At 46.1% G+C, this 21,808-nt stretch overlaps 1 protein-coding gene across 3 annotated transcripts in view; it reads right to left on the bottom strand.

Moving 5' to 3' along the window:
- LOC111080409 (ubiquitin carboxyl-terminal hydrolase CYLD) overlaps positions 1 to 21,808 on the bottom strand; it is a 121,610-nt gene that overhangs the window by 32,836 nt on the left and 66,966 nt on the right. For all 3 annotated transcript variants that reach the window (XM_041596047.1, XM_041596045.1, XM_041596046.1), the window contains exon 4: positions 10,212 to 10,387. In XM_041596047.1, the coding sequence (XP_041451981.1) occupies positions 10,212 to 10,387 (176 nt within the window). The remainder of the gene's footprint in view (positions 1 to 10,211; positions 10,388 to 21,808) is intronic.

Below are 21,808 nucleotides of genomic sequence, written 5' to 3'. Positions count from 1 at the left end.
AAAGGCTAAAATAGTCTTTATCCCCAAAGCAGGGAAACCCTCACACACAACCCCAAAAGACTTCAGACCAATAAGTCTATCGTCCTTTCTTCTCAAAACCTTTGAGAGACTAGTCGGGCTGCAGCTGAGGACAACTATAAATCCTCAGTGGCTGTCAGGCGCTCAACATGCCTACCGAAAAGGAAAATCCACGGAAACGGCACTCCATGAAGTAATCTCGGCGGTAGAGAAATCTCTACACGTCAACGAATACTCCTTAATCGCTTTCCTAGACATTGAGGGAGCTTTTCACAACGTCATACCAGGAGCCATCACAGAGGCCCTGACTGACCTGGGAGTGGATCGTCACTTGATGATGCTCATAGATCTATTGCTCACATGCAGGACAGTGACATCATCAATGGGATCGTCCACTCAGTCTAGGTATGTCAACAGAGGCACCCCGCAAGGTGGTGTCCTGTCTCCCCTTCTATGGAACATAGCAGTCAACAAGATACTGTGTGACCTGGAAGGGGGGTGCTGCAAGGTGGTAGCTTACGCGGACGACGTTGCCATTATTTTCTCGGGTAAATTCCCTCAAACACTCTGCGATCTAATGACCGCAGAGCTCGCGCGACTCTCAGAATGGACAGAGTCGCGTGGACTGGGAATCAATCCCTCTAAAACGGAACTTGTATTGTTTACAACCAAATACAAAATCCCGTCCCTCAACCCCCCAATACTAAACGGATGTAGGCTCTCCTTCAGCGACAGTGCCAGTTACTTAGGGTTGGTAATTGACAAAAAACTTAGCTGGAACCTGAGCATCAAAGACAGAGTGAAGAAGGCTACGATAGCCCTCTACACTTGCAAGAAAGCCATTGGGCTAAAATGGGGCATAAACCCAAGAATAGTCCAATGGATTTACCTGGCAATAGTTAGACCAATACTACTCTACGGAGTCGCAGTGTGGTGGCCTGCCCTATCGAAGGGGACCATCACTAAACAACTGGGCAAGGTGCAGCGCACTGCAGCCCTATGCATCAGTGGAGCTCTAAGCACAACACCAACGGATGCGCTAAATGCTATCCTATGCCTGCAGAGCCTTGACCTTGCAGGTAAGGAGCAGGCAGAAATGGCAGCAATCCGTCTTATAGGCTGTTTACATTGGGGCTGCGTCATGCTTCTTTGCGTCTTGCCGGAGACGCAGTTTTTTTTACATAGGTTAAGCATAGGGCCCTAGTGGTGGCAAAAAGTTGCGTCAGTTTCTGATTCATGTGCGTCTATTCGATATATTCGATTGCTTTTGCTCATTTTTGGGATTTTCTTCCTATCAGCGCAACTATCACCACTAATAACAACAAAAAATTGTAGATCAAAAATCAAATTTTGGCGCTAAAAATGTATGATTGTGCAAAAAGGTGAAAATATACATAAAGTCATTAAATAAAATACTTGAAACTGATTGTATTATTATCATATGAAATTTTTCTGACCCCCTGATGCCATTAAGACACTGCTGGAGAGGAACTTCGGTGGTTTTCATAATTTGAAGAAGAACTCCCACAAACTCTACAATGAAATGTCTGAAAATAGTATTTAAATATGAGAATCAATTCTTTTTCGTCCATTTTCGTGACGTCTTGCTTAATTCTGTTGATTTTCAAAAATTTGTGTATCTTTCCTTGTCATCAAACACCCAAATCCAAATTCAAGACGCACGTCTTCCAATGTAAACGCCTTTTCTGCTTCATTGCGTCTATGCCGATATCGATAGCAGACGCGCCCAGTGTAAAAAGGCTATTAGAGACTCTGACCAATGGGTGTCACATCACACCGGTCATGCGTCCATCCTAAATGGAAACAAAATCGTCCCCACAAAAACGGACTACTGCGTTCCGAGGGAGTATACAGATACCCCCTTCGAAACAATCATCCCTCACAGAAACATCTGGCTTGAGGGACCACCTGGTCCAAAGGGAGCCATTCGAATCTTTACTGATGGCTCAAAGCTGGACAACAAGGTCGGAGGAGGAATCTACTCCGAACAGCTGAACATAAGACAGTCCTTCAGGCTCCCGGATCACTGCAGTGTCTTCCAAGCGGAAGTCATAGCGATCAAGGAAGCTTTGAGCTGTCTTCAGGAACTAGAACTAAATATCTACAGTGACAGCCAAGCTGCGATCAAATCGCTGAATGCGATAACAACAAGCTCGGCTACCGTGGCAAACTGTCGCAAATCTCTTCATGAGATGGCTTATCAGTTCGTCATCAGCCTAATATGGGTCCCGGGCCACCAGGACATTGAAGGCAACTGCATAGCGGACGAGCTGGCCAGAGCTGGCACAACAATCCCCCTTCTCCATGATAAGGAGGATATTCGTATGCCAATGGCCACCTGCAAGCTCAAAATAAAAGAACATTTTAAGCGATTAATAAATGACAGATGGCAAACCGTGTCACTATGTCGCATAACTCGGCAAACATGGCCTAACATTATTAGGAAGCGCACCGATGAGCTTTGCAAACTCAGTAGGAGTAGGTGCAGCTCAGTCATACGCTCCCTTACGGGACACTGGCTAATAGGCACACATGCAAGCAGGCTGGGCGCCCCATATAACGACTTCTGTCGAAGCTGTAGAGATGAGAACGATGAGGAGACTGTGGAACACCTGTTCTGCTCCTGTCCGGCTCTCAGTAGAAGGAGACTGCAATACTTGGGCGCTCCTTTTCTAATTGACATTTCGGACATGTCTACAATCAGTCCCAGACGGATCGCAGGCTTCATAAGGGCATCCGGATGGGATAATGGATAACATAGGGTCTCACGAGGGAGAAGGGAACGTATATGCGGTATCACAACGGGCCGAAACCGGCCTAGGTGTGTCGGGTCTCTGACAATCCCGACAGCCGCTTCAACCTAACCTAACCTATGTTATGTTATTGAACATGCAAACTTAACACTATGTTAAATGACTCTGTTAAACAACAGCACACTGTTATTCTTCCAATACAACAACAAAATTTTTGCCTGTCTGCTTTTCCAGGTTGTTTGTCGGTTCCTCTTTGTCAGTTGAAATTCGGGAACAGACTTATCTCGCTTTGGAATATTCCGCTGCCACTCACCCTCACCAACCAATTCCAGAATTTTCGTCGTCCTCTCACCAACACAGCTCCAGAATTGTTGTCGCCACACCAATACAGCACCGGAATTGTCGTCGGTCTCTCTCTCTCACCAACACCGCTCCAGACTTGTCGTCGCCACACCAATATAGCTTTAGAATTTTCTCGTCTTCTTCTCGCCGAAATGATGCTCCTGAGTTTTCCAATGCTAAGCACTTGCGGTTTGCCAGCTACTTTCGCTGATCCACGCTTTCTGCTTTGTCCAGATGTCCACCGCCAACGATCCTGCCTACTGCACGTTGCTGGTCATCCAAAAATTTTCGCGTTTCCTCCAGGTTGAGTACAGCGTTCCTTTATCGACCTCTATGCTGCTCACGTTGTTCCTCTCTTTTCCGCCTGTTTCTGCTTTTACAGCTTTTGACTGCTGCGTCTCATTTCCTGCACGCACAGTCTTGCCGATTTACACGCCGTCTTTTTCTTGCAGACCTTTGGCCTTGACCAGCCGCCTTTGTCCAGCACTTGCGATCCACCAGGTACCTTCACTGCTCCACGCCTTCCACTTTGTCCAGATGTCTACCGCCAACGATCCTGCCTAATGCACGCTGCTGAACATCCACAAAGTTTTACGTTGCCTCCAGCTTGGGTACTCGTTTATTTTTGTCGCCTTTTTGCTGTTCCTCTCGTTCCTTCCTGATTCGGTTTGCTTCGGTTTTTCTTCTCTTTGCCGTTGCTGCCTGCCGCCGTCTCGCCCACTCGCACACTTTTCTGATATTTCTTTGCGCGCCGAAGAGTTTCGTTTGGAAATTTGTTTCCAGAATGTTTTAAGCAGCTCCGAAGCGATTCAATTAATGTTCCAATATATCTTTTTAAGCACACATTCTAGTTTGATGACTTCCCGATTGTAACTGTTCAAATCTCCGGCTGAGCCCCCAAAAATTGTGGCCCCGGGTTTTCCGTAGTTGTTAGAATGATCCAGGACGACAGTGTCTATTATATTTAATGTTTTATTTGTATTATTATTAGATATTTGCTCTGGTTACAATGGGTGTATGTTTAAAACGAGGTTATAATATTGGATATAATAGAATGCTGCGCTTTTGCTTCTTGCGTGTTTTCGAGAGAAACTTTGGCACCGAACTGTCTGGCGTCGATCGTTGAACTCTTATTCTCTTTATTCTTTCGACCGCCGCTTCTGGTCTCTCTATATGTTACGGTAGCTGTTAGCTTAACAGACTCTTCTGCTCTCTGTGGCTTCTCACCAAATCCCCCATTTATTTTATTTATTAACTCTAGAGTACTCATGTATGCGGATGATGTTAAACTTGAACTTTTAGGATTTCCGCCCAATCTTTTGAGATGGATTTCTAGCTACCTTTCTTCTAGGTCTTAAAGAGTCCATTTAAAAACTCCTTCTCTTCACCTGTTAAGGTTACTTTTGCAGTACCACAGGGCAGCTTTCTAGGCCCTCTACTTTTCACACTCTTTATAAATGACCTGTCTTCAGTATTAACAAACTCTCGAGTACTCATGAATGCGGATGAAGTGTCTGTGTCCAGTACAAGGACATTTCATTTCACTCTCGCTTGCAATCCGATCTCAATAACTTTCAGTTATGGTGTTGTGCAAATATGTTAAACCTAAGTTAAATTTTTCTGAACACATTTCGAAAATTGTAAATAAGGCCATGGGCGTGCTTGGGTTTATTAAGAAGTGGACAAAGGAATTCGACGATCCCTATATAATGAAGATTCTCTATATCTCGCTTATTCGTCCGATTTTAGGGTACGGCTCTTGTGTTAGTGCCCCCAGTACAAATTACACCAGGACCGTATAGAGTACAGAAAAACTTTTGTTCTGCGTGGCCGGCGTGGAATGCAGGTGTGAGACTTGTAATGTCCTATCTCAGGCTGAGGTATGCATCAGTCTGTCCAGGGTCCTGAATTACAAGTTATTTATAATTCACGAGGACTTTATCGGGAAAACCAGGAACTTTGCCAGCAACTGAAATAGAAATCACAACACTTCTTGGTTCTTTTAGTTTTAATGGATTTCTTTATTCTTCCGTATTATTATTCTACCCGGTTATGTTATGTTTCATTGTTTGACGACGCGTATGGTGGTTTTACTGCCCTGTTTGTTATTCGCCTGACTGCTACGGTGGACTCCTGCCTGCGATGGCTGATTGACTGCCTGCCTGCGATGGCTGATTGACTGCCTCCTACGATGGCTGGTGGACTCCTCTGCCTACGATGGCTGGTGGACGGCCTTTTTCTTCATGCAAGGCAGTGCCTTTTATAGATCGGGCGGCCTTCCATTTTCCCATGAATGTCTTACAGATATCTTATTTCTACTCCAGAATGTGGGAAGGGTTCTTACATAAATATATATTGCGGAATTATAGTCTGCGCGTGCAGACGGGCTGATCGGTAACAGAAGGTTACCTAATCATTAGCCCTGCAGTCAGTGTCCAATATTCCCGGTAAGGAAAGTCGGAGACTGCTGACTGGCTCGCGCATGTGGGGGGTCTGCCCGATAATCGAGGGTTACCTAAGCAATCGCCTGCCAACAAGTGTCCAATGTCCCAGGTAAGGTGATCGGTGTGCACCGGTACCGTGGGAAAGGAATTTCGTTGGCATTATTGCGTAAGCAATAATGTCTTTTGGCGTGTGCTGAGTTTGCATTTTTGCTGGGTGTTGATCGCTTCACCTGGGAGTTCGTTACAGACTGACATGTTACCCTTGTAGATTGCTTTTAATAAACCTTCCAACCTTAGTTAGTCGTAGAAAAATGTTTGGAGTGATTTTTATGCACAACCGGATCAAGGGTGACCTAGATAGCCCTGACTTGCTGAGCCGCATAAGCTTTACGCTTCCGATTAGAACTTTATTTCTTTGTTACTTCCGCTTTGAAGATCAAATTATTTCTTGCACGAACCATTTAGGGTCCTATAATCGGACTTCAATTCCCTCTACCATATAATATCCACCACTTATTCCCTTCCTCTTCTTAAATCTCTATTACTGACATACCTTTCCCGTAATGAATACTAGGAGGAGGAGGGCTGCTTTACTGACTGGGTTCCGCGCGTAACAGGCTTCGGCTTGGTGTCACATGGGCCACTTGATGGTGCAGTCATTGCATATCAACGTCCAGACAAAGAAAAAAAAAACAAATAAATAAATAACTGGTGCCCGAGAATTCTTGGTCTGAAAAAAGTGCACGTAAAATGAAGTTAAATAAAAAGAAACCCGAAATATCGAGCGAAAAATAATCACAAAAGAGTGCGCATAAATAAAACAAAACCCAAGCTAGGCGGAATTAAATACAACCAAGGACACAAATGCAGGTCAACCAGCGGGCTGAACATTAGAACTATAAACCGAACGAGAATCGAACCCTAAAAAACCACCAGGTAGTGCACATGCTACCCAGGGCAGAGGAGACAGCGGCGGTGGGATCGGAAAAGCACCACCGTATCATGGACCGCGACCGTATCAACGACAGCCACCCGATAGAGAAAACATGATCATTTAAAAGAAAACAAAAAACGAGAAGGCACGTGTGAGTCGCTTCTGGGGACGCGACTCTACTTATACCCGTACTCAGTCAGTATATACATTTTTAAGTTTATGATTTTTAAGATTTTCAGAATTAAAAAAAAAACGAGAAGGAACGTGTGAGTCGCTTCTGGGGACGCTACTCTACTTATACCCGTACTCAGTCAGTATATACATTTTTGAGTTTATAATTTTTTAGAATTTTAAAATATAAAAAAAAATTTTACATTTTTTTGCTACATCTGATATCTACATCTACATTGTATAATATACATCTAACATGTAGATTCTACATGTATCATTTAGATTCTACATCTCCTCCACGGGGGGTTGCTCGCTCGCTGAACGCAGAGTGTGCGAGCGAGAAAGAGAATGAGTAGCAGGGTCGTCGGCCGGAGGGGGCGAGGGAAACAACTGAAAATTAATTTCTTCATTCTGGCTATAATTAAGATCCGATCTGATTCAGATTCGGCAATCTGGTAGATATCGGCATTCTCTACGATACTGCGTTTTTAGTGTTATCGCATCTTTAAAATTGTGCCTGCCACAGATTTACGTCCTTTGTTTGGGCGGAGGGGCGCGGGGCGAAATTTTGAAATACACTTGTAGCAGTGAGATATCACATAAGTCTGAAAACCAAATTTGGTTGCCCTAGCTCTTATAGTCTCTGAGATCTAGGCGCTCATCGAGACAGACAGACAGACAGACGGACAGACAGACATGGCTATATCGACTCGGCTATTGATGCTGATGAAGAATATATATACTTTATGGGGTCGGAAACGTTTCCGTCTCTGCGTTACACACATGCACTTTTACCACAAATCTAATATACCCCTTAACTCTTTTTGAGTACGGGTATAAAAATTGTACATTTTATTTTTTTTTGCTACATCTGTTATCTACATCAACATCTTCTAGGTATATTCTACATCTAACATGTAGATTCTACATTTACCATTTATATTCTACATCTTTTTCGCTAGAGAGCGCTCGCGTACATAACGGGGCAGAGTGTGCGAGCGAGAAAGAGAATGAGTCTCTTGCTGTTGGAGGCGGGGGAAATAACTGAAAATTAATTTCTTCATTCTGGCTATAATTATAATCCGATCTGATTCAAATTCGGCAATCTGGTAGACATGGGCATTCTCTACGATACTTCGTTTTTAGTTTTATCGTATCTTTAAAATTGTGGCTGTTACAGATATTCGTCATTTGTGGGGGCGGAAAGGCCGGGGCGAAATTTTTAAATACACTTGTAGCAGTGTGATATCATATGAGTCTGGAAACAAAATTTGGTTGCTCTAGCTCTTATAGTCTCTGAGATCTAGGCGCTCATCAAGACGGACATGGCTATATCGACTCGGCTATTGATGCTGATCATTAATATATATACTTTATGGGGTCGGAAACGTTTCCTTCTCTGCGTTACACAAATCCACTTTTACCACAAATACAATATACCCCTTAACTCTTTTTGAGTACGGGTATAACAACAGAAATAAAGTGTTGGCATTTGGAAAGGCTCACGTAGGTGACAAAACATTTCTAATAATAATACTAGATAGCTGATACTCGGGTCCAAGAAAATACAATTTATTACAAATCAGTAAACAAAAAAAAGTGTAAATTAGCAGTGACGAGGCCAACGCCATAGAACAGCGACACAGCGATAGTACAGCTAGGAGTAGTTAAAGTTCAACTCGCGGGCATGTAGGTCGCTCTTAATGCAGTAGAAATTTGAATTAAATTAAACGCCCTCAGGAACGATAGGTCAATTTAAAAAATATGTAAAGATGCTCTACCCTCACCATTTACCATCGGCACTAGCTCTAGCTCAGGAGGCAGAGGCTAGTAATAAACGCGGTCTGTTCGCAGCCAGTTTTGCAAGAGAGGTTGAGAGAAAACCGAAAATATGATTTGGCGCAGCAGTCCTCAGCAGAAGAACTTTAATAAAAAGTATAGCCGACGAGAAATAATTGTTGGACCTTAATTCTTTATAAATCGACTTTATTTTTTTTTTTTTTTGAGCATCGGTTTGAAAGTTATAATTATTGTTAACCTTTTCCACTGTTCAACATTTGGTATAAAAAAACACGAAATTTTAAAATGCTCTGAAAAAAAAATTATATTCGACTATCGACCATATTTTGCACCTAAATTTTATATAATTCACGGTTCATCAACGGTTTTTTTTGTTTACGTAGTGCAGACACCTGAATTACACATTTACAAAAATTTTGACTTACTTGGCCAAAAGCGAATTTTTTGACCTCGATTCGCAAGTGTCAAACGTTAACTTCCCCCGCTGTAGAATCGCTTAGTACAACTTTTCTACACCGGGCTGACTTAAGATTAAACAATTTTGGGTTTTCAGATTACTCTAATCCATATGCGTAGCGGGAGACGTAATGGGAGTTCAACTGAAGATGACGGAAACGGGAATGGATTTTTGGGTATTTTATACCCTCCAATTATTTCAAAAACAAATTTATAATGAACGTACTTTTCGACTCACTTCATCCATGCAACCACAATGTGCCACTGTGAAGTGTGGCCGGGTAAAGCTAGTTTCTTAATAAAATTCTCAATTCGTCAACAAACATGTACAAAAATAAGTTTTCACCCAGTCCAGCATAATAAGGTAGTTTTAGACTTTGAAGACATAAATCTGGTCGCTGATTGTGGTGCATACAATTTCTCCGTTGGAGATTTCAGGAAAGGCACTGGCCCCAAATTCTGCACGAAACTTGAATCGGGTTCCTGAGCATATCTGGAACCGCCGCTAAATGCGGCACCCATACGGTACACTTGGACCCCATTATGATGTTGAAGAAGGCATAATTTTCATCAACGACGCAAAGTCAACTAATCTCTGGGACTTATAACACTCACAGATACAATTATTCTGAACGGGAGCGAATAGCATCCTGCTGAAAAACCCAATCGTCTCAGTAATGGCCCAAAAAAAATTGACAGCGTACCGAGAAGACCTCAGTCTGCCGTTCCTTCATGATTTGCGTCACCACAGTTCTTGTCCGCGTCTGCTGTGGAATCGTGTGGCTAACTCAGCGCCGCATGACACGCATGTGTCGGTCCACACTAAACAAATCACCGGACCCAGAAGCCCCTTCAAGGAGTACCGAGGTCGATCCCACTCATCCGTGGAAGGAGTTAACGCGGGCTGCATTGCAGCTGGGGATATTGAACCAAGACCGGTCACAAAGGCTGCAAATGTCAGCACATTCCAGATCACAGGCACACGAAATCCGATCTAGCGGCAGCCAGACCTTGACCTTGACCAGCGGACGAATGGTCACGAGGGCAGCCTTAAGATTAATTGTAAAATAAAGTACATTCAGTCTCTTTTAGCTCATCTTTACGAAAAACACCCTCGCGGGTCAATGTTGAATAAATATTAACTAAAGGAAATATACTGTATCAACATACTCGCGGGTTAATATCAAACAAATATTAAATTAAATAAATATATAAGTTACAGAATAAAAATAGTTACAATTTATAGTGTTGAACATACAAGGATGCACTTACGTAATGGCGGTACTGAACCTAAATTCGATTGGCATGCGACGACACACAATTTTATCTCGTGGTTGTTGGTAACCTTGTTTCCTAAATTGTAGCTGTCTATATCGGTGAATCGTCGATCAGTTTTGCATCTGTCGGGAGTAACAAAAATAGCCCGACCTTGTTGACACATAAATAAACTGAAAATTACGGAAAAAAATATTATGAAACATTTATTTTTTTTGTATATCAATTCGACTAGTTTTTATTGTAAGAAAACATGCCTCCCTATTAGGATACCCAGTACTCACTTTAAATTATATATGTATTGTTGTCTATCTATAATAATAGTAAAACCGCCCTAATCCGAGATCTGATAACACTACGCACCACGATTTTTCCACAAGGAACAAAAACTATTTATTTTAAACAGTTTGATGAGATTTTGTTTTTTACTATAGCAGAACTTTGTTTTAAAGAATTAAAAAAAATGGTATTTTGTCATGCTTTTTTCAGAGGTAGCCGTTTATGTGAAAAAAAGAAGCGCTACCTCTGAAAAACACTTTTAAAAATTTGGCAGTTTTTGAAAATTATTTTACAAAAATACCGTCTATAAAAGGTGTCGGGTAGTGTTATACACCTGTTATTCTGCGCCTGGGTAGCTGAGTTAATCCCAGAATCTTTGCGTTTATATATTTTTTTAGTTCTTTTTGAAAAATATGGCATTTCTGAAAAGCTGATGAATGCTAGTTTGATGGTAGGAAAAAAAAACCAATATTGTTTACTAGTGTAATGATGCGATCAAAACCCGAGTCAGCAATCCCGCCTTTCCGAATTCAAGGTCAGAATTAAAAAATTTGTTAATATTATATAATATAAATTGCCAGTATAATCTTAAAAACACTTTTGGTATATTTTGGCCCACAGAAAAAAACGTGAACGTAGCAAGGGTATATCAAATTTGTGTTTTTATAACCGTACTCCAAAAAGAGTTAAGGGGTATGTTTCCGACCCCATAAAGCAGCGATGCCCATGCCCATTGCCCACGGAGCCCATTTGTTTTTGTAATTGCCCTCAGAATAGGAAACCAATTCTTTTATGCATACACAGTTTGTGCTGTGTACCAACATAACGAGAGCCCAACACATGCAAACATCTTTGTGTGTATGCGATCCGTCCAGCGAAAACCGGTTTTGTCTCTTCTCTGATTGGTGTTACCCGACTTTTGTTATGATTTTGCTGTTGTCTTTTCTTCGAGATTTCACTGTTTCCTTATTCGTATTTGTGTGTTTGTTTGTAAGCTGACTTTGGGCATCGCTGCCATAAAGTATATACATATATTCTTGATCAGCATCAATAGCCGAGTCGATATAGCCATGTCCGTCTGTCCGTCTTGATGAGCGCCTAGATCTCAAAGACTATAAGAGCTAGAGCAACCAAATGTGATTTCACACTGCTACAAGTGTATTTTAAATATTCGCCCCGCCCCCTTCCGACAACACAAAGGACAAAAATCTGTGGCAGCCATTTTAAAGATACGATAAAACTAAAGACGCAGTATCGTAGAGAATGACCATATCTACCAGATTTCCGAATCTGAATCAGACCGGATCATAATTATAGCCAGAATGAAGAAATTAATTTTCAGTTGCATCCCCCACCTCCTCCAGGAAGAGACCGCGCTACTCATTCTCTTTCTCGCTCGCACACTCTGCCTCGCTATGTACGCAAGCGCCCGCTGGCGGAGAAGATGTAGAATCTAAATGGTAAATGTATAATTTACATATTAGATGTAGAATATACATTGTAGATTTAGAAAACAGATTTAGCAAAAAAATGTCATATATACAATTTTTTTAAATTATTCATAAATCATAAGCTCAAAAATGTAAATACTGACTGAGTACGTTCCTTGTCGTTGTTTGTAAAAGCCAGAAGAAATCATTTCTAACCCCATAAAGTATATACATATATGGTTGATTAGCATAAAAAGACGAGTCAAAATAGGCATGTCTGTCTGTCCGTCCGTTCATAGATCTCACACTGAAAATATACATTACATGCATACAAAATTGAAGAGCACAAAACTATGCATAAAAATCAAATAGATTACCCGTAATACGTAAGCTTTAAATACATTCACTATTTTATTGTATACTGAGAATTTGCATAAATATTATCGATGACTGAGACTTTAGTAATCAAAGTCTGTGAAAATTTCTCCGATAAACAGATAGACTTTGAACAGTTGTCATTTAAAGTGGCTTGTAGTTACGATTCGAAAAATGATGAATTTTATCCAAATGGGGTTTTGCATAATAGTCCAAAAATGTTGTCGGCTTATGACTGGATTTGTTCCTGCGACTCTACTTTTGTACCCGTACTCAGTCATTAGTTATAAATATACTTAAGGCTATGATTTATGTGGAATTTTTAAATATTTTATCAATTTACATTTTTTTGCTAGAGGGAGTTTTATAACAGTGTAATATCACGTGAGTCTAGAAACATTTGGTTTTTCTAGCTCTAGAACTAGGCGCTCATCAACAAGGACGGACAGAAGGAAATGGCTATATCGACTCAGCTATTGATGCTGGTCAAGAATATACTTTACGGGTATAAAACGGACCGCCTTTTTTTAATTCTGACATCGGATTTAAGTGCAGCGACTCAAATTACATATGGTGTTTAGGGCAGCAGCGCGGTTAACAGCGCTCTGTTAGCTAGCGCGCTCTCCCATGCCCTTCGCTCTCGCGCGGCGTGGACGCGATCCACTCGGCGCTCCATCACGGGCGCTAGCCGTAGGCCGAGCGGGAAGAACCTACACGCCCACCTACCCATCTGACCAGCCCCCGACTTTTGCATGCACCCCAGAATTATAGTTGACGCCCCCGCCTTTTTATTTATTCGGGAATCCGAACTGTGGGAACGACCAACATCCACCCTCCTACAAAACATTGGTCCTTCGAGCCGGATCTTCGCCTTCCCTATAAGGAGGAGTCCAACCTGCAAGCATCGGTGGATTACATCGCTACGTTCCGAAGATAAGTACGATTTCGTCTTCCCAAATCGCTTCCTAGTGCGTTTTTTGATTTATTCCCCACCACGTCCGAGTTCCGCGATATATGTATATATATTCTTATATACATATCTGTGCATACAGTGCTACCCTTCTCTGTGCTTCCTTCTCTTTCGCCAACGCCATATTATCGGCGATTCCGGCCGTTCTCCGTTCCGTCGCCTCCAACTACCAGTGCTACGGTAGTTCTTCCATTTCGTTTTGTCTGGGCATGATTTGTGAAAAATTAAATATATTCGACAAAATCCAACTGCACCCCAGTTCACTAAAACATACATATGTGCATTCCAATTCGCAAGAGCGGCTCCGCATCTCCAAAATAACATACCAATATATATATACATCCATAAATACATACACATACATACATACATCCAAGTGCTAACATATTAAAAACCCACTCAACAATTATTAAGTGTTTTTATTCCGACATCTATATACACATATTATTTCCATAGTTGGCTGCAATAGATCGATCTTTATCTATATCGATGGAGCCATACATACATATGTATATAAAAATAACATAACGCACATACAAAAATACCACACTCCGTATTTAAATACCGCGTCCCACACATACATTCCGCTCATATCCACATACATTTAACAATAAAAATCTGCGATTCCGAGCAGTTTACGCGTTCCAGCAATAACTTTGGTCGCCACAATACGTGATATTATCTCCAATTCCGTAACAAATTATCCTCCACCCAGGCACAGCGCATTTCCGCCGCGATTTCGCATTTTTTTGGTGCCAATTGTCGAATTGTATGTCCGTGGGAAATTAGAGGTGACAAAATTTAAGAAAAACTATCGGTATCACAAACACCAAATTGAAGACAAGAAATAAATTCAAGCTGCCGAATTACCCAAAATACATAGTCCCACGTTTGTTCCGCTTCCACTAACAGACGACTGTATAAGGAATTATTATTTTTTTTTGCATATTCCTTCCGATAGTCTCCGCCACACCAGTAGCAGTTAATTTCTTGGCTCCGATCCTCGTGCTCGTGTATCCTATCGGCCCTACCACCTCCACGGTATAACAAGGGGAGCAAGAAATCGACCAATTCCGTCCACAATCCATCCGCACTAGATAAGGAAGATTAGTTGCCCACTGCAAGGGTCCGTCAAAAGGGTAAACGGAGGAAAGCCGCACTAACAATATTTTTTTTTTCAAATATTGCCACAGCCAGTGTGACCGTTCCTCTCCTCGGCGTGTATCAATTTGATCCACTCATTGTTTGGGAACCTCGATCCAGAGCGGCCACAAATAATTCGAGTTGGTATTAAAAATTGTTGTCCAACATCGCGCGAGGCCCTTTCCTTTCCATTCCTCCAGCAGTGGGTTCTTTTTTGTGTGTTGAAGGGATTTAGTGCCTTCTCGTGTGGTGCCCAGCCCAGCCTTAGTTTTTTTTCTGTTCTTTCGCCAATCCGCGGATTCCGCATCCGACTTCGCATCCAACCTCTGCGTGTGCGAGTAGTATGCCAACGGGGACAAGGACAGCAAAGGGTTCTTGGCTGCGACATCTCCACGTCGGCTACGCACCTCTTCCGCCTCAGGAACTACCCCCACTCAAAAGATCAAGTCGCCAGTCACTCCCAGAGCAGCCAGTAGCAGCCCAGCTGCGAGGACCAAGTCGGTTCTCTTCCCGTCTCCCGTCACTCTCAAGGTGCCAGCTCGGATCCAAGGCGATCCAACCAGCTCCTTCGGTAATAGTCCCGTCAGCTCGAGACCTTCCATCACAATGGCTCAACCCGCCACCACTACTGCACGAGCAAAATTAGCCGCCGCCATTGGCCGGCTGGCTCATTTGGAAGCGCGCATCACTTCCGCTCCATCCGCATCTCTTTCCGAGGTTCGCCGAGGACAAATTCTGAGTATGTGGGCGGATGTCGAGGCGGAATATAAAGCTTGCTCCGCAGTGATGGTTGACGAGGACCCAAGGGTCCAAGAAGACATCCGAGAGAAGTACGGCGAGTGCTATGGGGTATTTGAGCAGTGCCTCGCCGACCTCAATGCTCAGCTGGCCCAAACAGCAGTCCATCCGTCTGCACCGCAAACCTACCAGGGCGGCTGCCGACTGCCTCCCCTGCGACATCGAGGTCTTCGCAGGAGATTACGTCCGTTGGCCTACTTTTCGAGATTTATTTACTGCAATTTACATAAATAATTCTAGGCTGTCTCCGGTAGAGAAGTTGTACCATCTCACCGCGAAGACAAGTGGCGATCCGAAGGCCATAGTCGAGAAGTCCCCGCTCACAAACGATGGTTTCGAGTCGGCATGGTCGGCCCTCCGAAACCGTTATGAAAATAATCGGCTCCTGGTGACCAACCAGATAAATATTTTGCTCTTTTTGCCTCGCGTCGAGTCCGAGACCAGTCGAGCTTTAAAAGAGCTTCAAAGCACGATGCAAGGGGTCCTCACCGCCCTTGCTCACTCCAAGGTCTGCACCGACAACTGGGATAGCCTCCTCGTTACTATTTGTGCCTCCAAGTTGCCGAAGTTGACCCGGTCTTTGTGGGAAGCGTCCGTCACAGACAAGAAGGAGGTGCCTCCATGGACGGAAATCGATGCCTTCCTCACTCAGCGCTATTTGACGCTAGAGGCCATGGAGAGCGACCCGTCCACTTCCAAAGGCAATCCGACCCCACCATCGTCCAAAGGTTCCTTGAATCCGCAATCCTCCGGAAGCAACTCCAATCCGTTCCGGTCTCATGGTAGTCCCGTGCCAAGGAAGTTTCACTCCTTCCAGACACAAGTGAGTCCGAAGAGAAGAACGTGTGATCTCTGTTCCAAAGAGAACCATCCGATCCGACTGTGTCCGCACTTCCTACAAATGACTGTGGATGCACGAGCCAGCTGCATTAAAAAAAGGCAGCTGTGCTTGAACTGTTTCGCTAGAGGTCATCAGCTCCGTGAATGCCAAAGCGCCCACAGTTGCTTCACTTGTGGAGCCCGCCACCACACGCTCCTGCATCGGGGGACTCCAGCTCCCAGCGAGCTGACTTCCACAACAGCGGAGGATCCCGCTTCTTCCGTCGCTCCGCCCAACGTTCAGAACTATTTTGCTTCGGGAACAAGAGCGGTGCTTCTCGGTACGGCAATAATCAACATCTGCCACCGGGGGACAAATTTCCGTGCCCGCGCTCTGATCGACTCGGGCTCCGAGGCGACGTTCATTACGGAACGTCTCTTTAATATCATCCAGTTGCCATTCCGCCTTATTCAGGCCCAGGTTTCAGGCCTAAATCAGACTGTAGCAGCTCAATCCAAGAAGCTCTGTGATTTGTCCATTCGCTCCCTGATGACGCCGAGCGTACAGTTAAACGCCACGGCCTACGTCCTGCCCGACATAGCCGGCAATCTCCCTTCATATCCGATCCCGCAGAGCGCGTTGCGAGACTTGCCGAACCTGCCTTTAGCAGACCCTAAATTTTATGAGAGCTCACACATAGACGTTCTGATCGGAGCCGACATCCTTCCGTCCATACTGTTAAGCGGCTCACAGACCGACATCTGTGGTTCCCTCCTCGGACAGCAAACCATCTTTGGATGGGTGCTTACCGGTCCAGTGCCAAGTGCTGTTCCAGACCAGATTGCATCTTTCTCCACCCAAATTTCCCACGTCCGCGATGCTCCATTGGACAAACTTCTCACAAAGTTTTGGGAGGTGGAGGATCTACCTATCAAGGTAGCAGGAGAGTCGGACTCCTATTGCGAAAGAAATTTTCTGCGAACCACGTCAAGAACGTCAAGTGGAAAGTACGTGGTAACACTGCCGTTTCGTGACCCCGATCATTGTGGATCAGGCCTGGGGCATTCAAGGTCCATTGCCCTAGCTCAGTTTCTCCGAAATGAGAATCGGCTAAAGAGAAACGTTCCATTTCAAGAACAGTATAACTCTGTGATCCAGGAATACTTAGATCTCGATCATATGACAGAGGTTCCGTCCACTAACGAGTCCGCCAACTATTATCTTCCGCACCATGCGGTAATCAAGCCGGAGAGCACTACCACGAAAGTCCGCGTGGTATTCAACGCGTCCAGCCCTTCTGCGAACGGCACGAGCCAAATCCTGAAGTGGCGCTACTTCCGATACGTCTTCAACGCCGACATTACAAAGATGTACCGCCAAATTTGGGTACATCCAATGTGCACACCCTTCCAGCGAATATTATTTCGAAACCAGGAGGGTGAGATTCGGGATTATGAGCTGTGACCGTGACCTTTGGTGTCAATTGCGCTCCGTTTCTAGCCATCCGGGTACTGCAACAGCTTGCCGACGACATCCAGTCGCGATTTCCAAAGGCAAGCCACATTGTACGGCATTTCATGTACGTCGACGACGTCCTAGCCGGGGCAGACTCCATCAAGGAGGCTCAGCTGGCTATCCACGAATTGCAGGCCGCCCTCAGCTCTGCAGGTTTTCCACTGCGCAAATGGACGTCCAACCAAAAGGAGATTTTGGACGAGCTTCCGAGTGACCACCTCCTGCACACCGATTTTCTGGAAATCGATGCCGAGAGCACGGCAAAGACCCTCGGAGTTCGCTGGAAGGCGGCGTCAGACGAGTTCTTCTTTGTTTCTCCCGTGTTCACGCTTGAGTTATCCTACACCAAGCGAGAAGTTCTTTCCCCAAATTGCGAAGCTGTTTGACCCCGCGGGGTGGCTAGCCCCATTCATCGTCCGGTCCAAGATTTTTATGCAGGAGATCTGGTTGCAAGATTTGGGATGGGACGAACCTCTTCCAAGTTCGTTGTACCAACGCTGGCTGGACTTTCTGCAAAGTTACGCATCACTACCCGAGATCAAGATTCCAAGATGGGTATGTTACCAGCCATCGGTAAAGATCGAACATCACGGTTTCTGCGATGCCTCCGAAAAGGCGTACGGTGCAGCGCTCTACGTGCGCGTCGAGTGTGACCAGCATATCACGGTGCATCTACTGTCGGCGAAAACACGAGTCGCTCCCGTGAAAACCGTTTCGCTTCCTCGACTAGAGCTGTGCGGTGCAGTGCTCCTTTCCGAAATGGCGACGGCTATCCTGCCAAGCATGCCGACGGGAAGTCATCAATGCTACTACTGGACCGATTCTACTATTGTACTGGCCTGGTTGAGCAAGCCCGCTTGCCATTGGACTACCTTTGTGGCCAATCGAGTGACGAAAATAGCTCAGACTACCGAAACCAGTCATTGGGCTCATGTTCGTTCCGAACATAACCCCGCTGACTTAGCCAGTCGAGGCGTAGCTTTACCAGAACTGGTGGGTAGCCAACTCTGGTGGCATGGACCAGCGTGGTTGCAATCTCCACGTGATCAATGGCCAGCCCAAGCCGCCGAAACTCCAGTTCAAACCCTAGAGCAGCGGGCCGTGAAGGTCCATCTCGTTTCCAGCCCACCCGAAGATTTCCTGGAGCGATTCTCCCAGCTTGAGAAGGCTCTTCGAGTGCGGGCATATGTTCTACGTTTTATTCAGTGTTGCCGGAAAGTAACACTCGCATGTAGGGACCACCTCACTAGTGGGGAAATTAACGAAGCGGAGCGAACTCTTATCCTAGAGGCTCAGCGCCGGGACTTCCCCCAAGAATCTCACTGCCTGAGTGGTAAACGTCCCGTGCCAAGTTCAAGCTCTATTTTGAATCTGAACCCCTTTCTAGACCGACAGGGGATCATGAGAGCCTGTGGCCGGATCACAGCTTCACAAGATCTGAAGTATGATGAGCGCCATCCAATCATCCTGTCCTATAGTTGCCGCCTGTCTCGCCTGCTCGCTCACTTCACGCACAGGATCACTCTCCATGGCGGCAATCAACTGATGACGCGCCTCATTCGCTGCAAATATTGGATCCCGAGAATCCGGAACCTGATGAAGGGCGTGGTGAACTCCTGCAAGGTCTGCATCATCCACAAGAAGAAGCTACAGACCCAACTGATGGGTGATCTCCCGACAGACCGAACTTCTTTCTCCAGACCGTTTACCCATACCGGTATTGACTATGCAGGTCCTTTCGACATAAGGAACTATACCGGGAGAGCGTGCCTGATCACCAAGGGTTATGTGTGCGTATTTGTATGTTTTTCCACGAAGGCCATTCACTTGGAGGCTACTTCCGACCTGACCACCGAGAAGTTTCTAGCAGCTTTCGCTCGCTTCGTCGCTAGACGAGGTTGTCCGCAGCGTATCCATTCCGACAATGGAAAAACTTTCGTGGGAGCAGCAACTGTACTTTCTCGGGACTTTTATAGAGGCGTTCCAGGATTCGGTGACTGAGGCATACAGCCATCAACGGGTTGCATGGCGTTTCATCCCGCCAGGAGCTCCACATATGGGGGGCCTTTGGGAAGCCGGCGTTTTAAAACGCTCTTCTACAAAGCCACGTCCACCCGGAAATATACCTTTGAGGAGCTCTCGACGCTGCTCGCTAAGTTTGAAGCATGCCTAAATTCCAGGCCACTCTCACCTATGTCCGAAAGTCCGACAGAGTTGCTGGCCCTCACTCCAGGGCACTTCCTTATCGGAGGACCGTTAATGGCGACCGCAGAGCCCGAAATTAAAGAGAACCTCCAGTCGATCATTAATCGGTGGCAGCATTTGAAGGCCCTCAACCAGCAGTTCTGCCAGAGGTGGAAGGATGAGTACCTCAAGGAACTCCACAAGCGCAACAAGTGGCAGACGGATATGCCCAATCTTCAGATCGGCGATATGGTTATCGTGAAAGAAGATAACCTGCCTTCTAACGACTGGCGACTCGGAAGAGTACAGTCCGTGTATCCCGGCGCCGATAACAGGGTTCGGGTGGTAGACATTCTTACTGCCCGCGGTGTGCTCAAACGCCCGGTCGCAAAAGTCGTTCTCCTTCCGGGGGAACTCCCTCGTCCCGTACAACAATAACGGAAGGCGTCCTGTGCCTAGCCCGTTTAGTAATGCCTCTCCGTGTCTACTATTCCATCCAAGTTTCTTTTCGCCTCCAAAAAAACCCTCGTTTGTTCTTCCAACAGTACTTAGAGAAGTGCCTGTCACCTGTTCCTAGCACGTTACTAATGCTTCTCCGATTCTTCTTTTCCGAACCAGTTCATTTTGCATCCAGATCCTGATGGCTCCACAACCCCGTGTCAATCACACCTCAGGGAGCAGACGCTCCCGAGTACAAGCTACCTACCGCTGCCGAGTCTGCTCCGGAAGCCATCCACTCCGAGACTGCCGTAGCTTCCTCAAGCTGAGCGTGGCGAAGAGGCTCCGAGCCGTGCTGGTCAACAAATACTGCCGGAACTGCCTGGCTCATCAGCACTCTGGCAAGGATTGCCGAAGTGGTGGCCGGTGCAAGGTGTGCCACAAGGACCATCACACGCTGCTCCACATGCGACCGTCCCAGCGCCCAGCCCGCTCGGAGTCGCCAGCTCCGTCTCCAGCTCCGGTGTCCCGAGCCGATCGCCGCCCCCGTTCTCCGGAAAGACGCCCCAAGCCGGGGCCCTCCCGGCGGCCAGCCCGCTCAAAGTCGTCCGCCGCGACTCCAGGTCCGTCTCCAGCTCCGGTGTCCCGAGCCGATCGCCGCCAACGGGTTCCCGCAAGACGCCCAAAGACGTGGTCCTCTCAGCGCCCAGCCCGCTCGGAGTCGTCAGCCGTGACTCCAGGTCCGTCTCTAGCTCCAGTGTCCCGAGCCGATCGGTCGATACGCTGCTCCAGCACCGAAGCACCAACTGCCTCCCGACAGCCCGAGTGGTCTTGGACACGGGAACGAAAACCCACGAGACAACGGCGCTGCATTGACGCTTCCTTGGCCGCCGACTAAAAGTTGCCCAGCACGCGCATCGGAGCGGAGAAGGTGGCCACAGCCATTATCCGCGCCAGGACCGGCGATGTCCAATTGGACGTGGTCCTCAAACTGGCGCCCCGCTTACGCGTCCGCACTCCGCTGCGACCCTTGAGCGAGGCGACTCGGGTCAGGTTCAACGACATCAGCCTTGCCAATGAGCATTTCCATCGCCCGGCCACCGTCTCTCTAGTATTGGGAGCGGATGTCTACCAGAAGGTGATCAAACCCGGGTTCCTTGCTCGAGGAGACGGCCTTCCAGTGGCCCAAAGCACCGTTTTCGGATGGATTGTGTCCGGGGCCTGTACGCAGCCACAGGAGGTGATGTTGCAGTCCTGCAAGGGGGGGGAGGATGTTTAGGGCAGCAGCGCGGTTAACAGCGCTCTGTTAGCTCGCGCGCTCTCCCATGCCCTTCGCTCTCGCGCGGCGTGGACGCGATCCACTCGGCGCTCCATCACGGGCGCTAGCCGTAGGCCGAGCGGGAGAGAACAGTCTCTCGACACCTACGCGCCTATCTACAACCAGCCCTCAGCTTTGTGCACGCCAAATACACCAGAATTATAGTTGACGCCCCCGCCTTTTTATTTATTTGGGAATCCGAACTGTGGGAACGACCAATATCCACCCTCCTACAAAACATATGGTTTGCCTCTTAACATCTCCGGACAGTTATTTGTGGGGCTGTCTAAATATAAATTGTTATTATAAATATGTAAATGAATA

The sequence above is a fragment of the Drosophila obscura genome, unplaced genomic scaffold, assembly GCF_018151105.1.
Source record: "Drosophila obscura isolate BZ-5 IFL unplaced genomic scaffold, ASM1815110v1 contig_9, whole genome shotgun sequence".
Taxonomy (NCBI): Eukaryota; Metazoa; Arthropoda; class Insecta; order Diptera; family Drosophilidae; genus Drosophila; species Drosophila obscura.
This window is presented reverse-complemented; position numbering and strand designations above follow the sequence as displayed.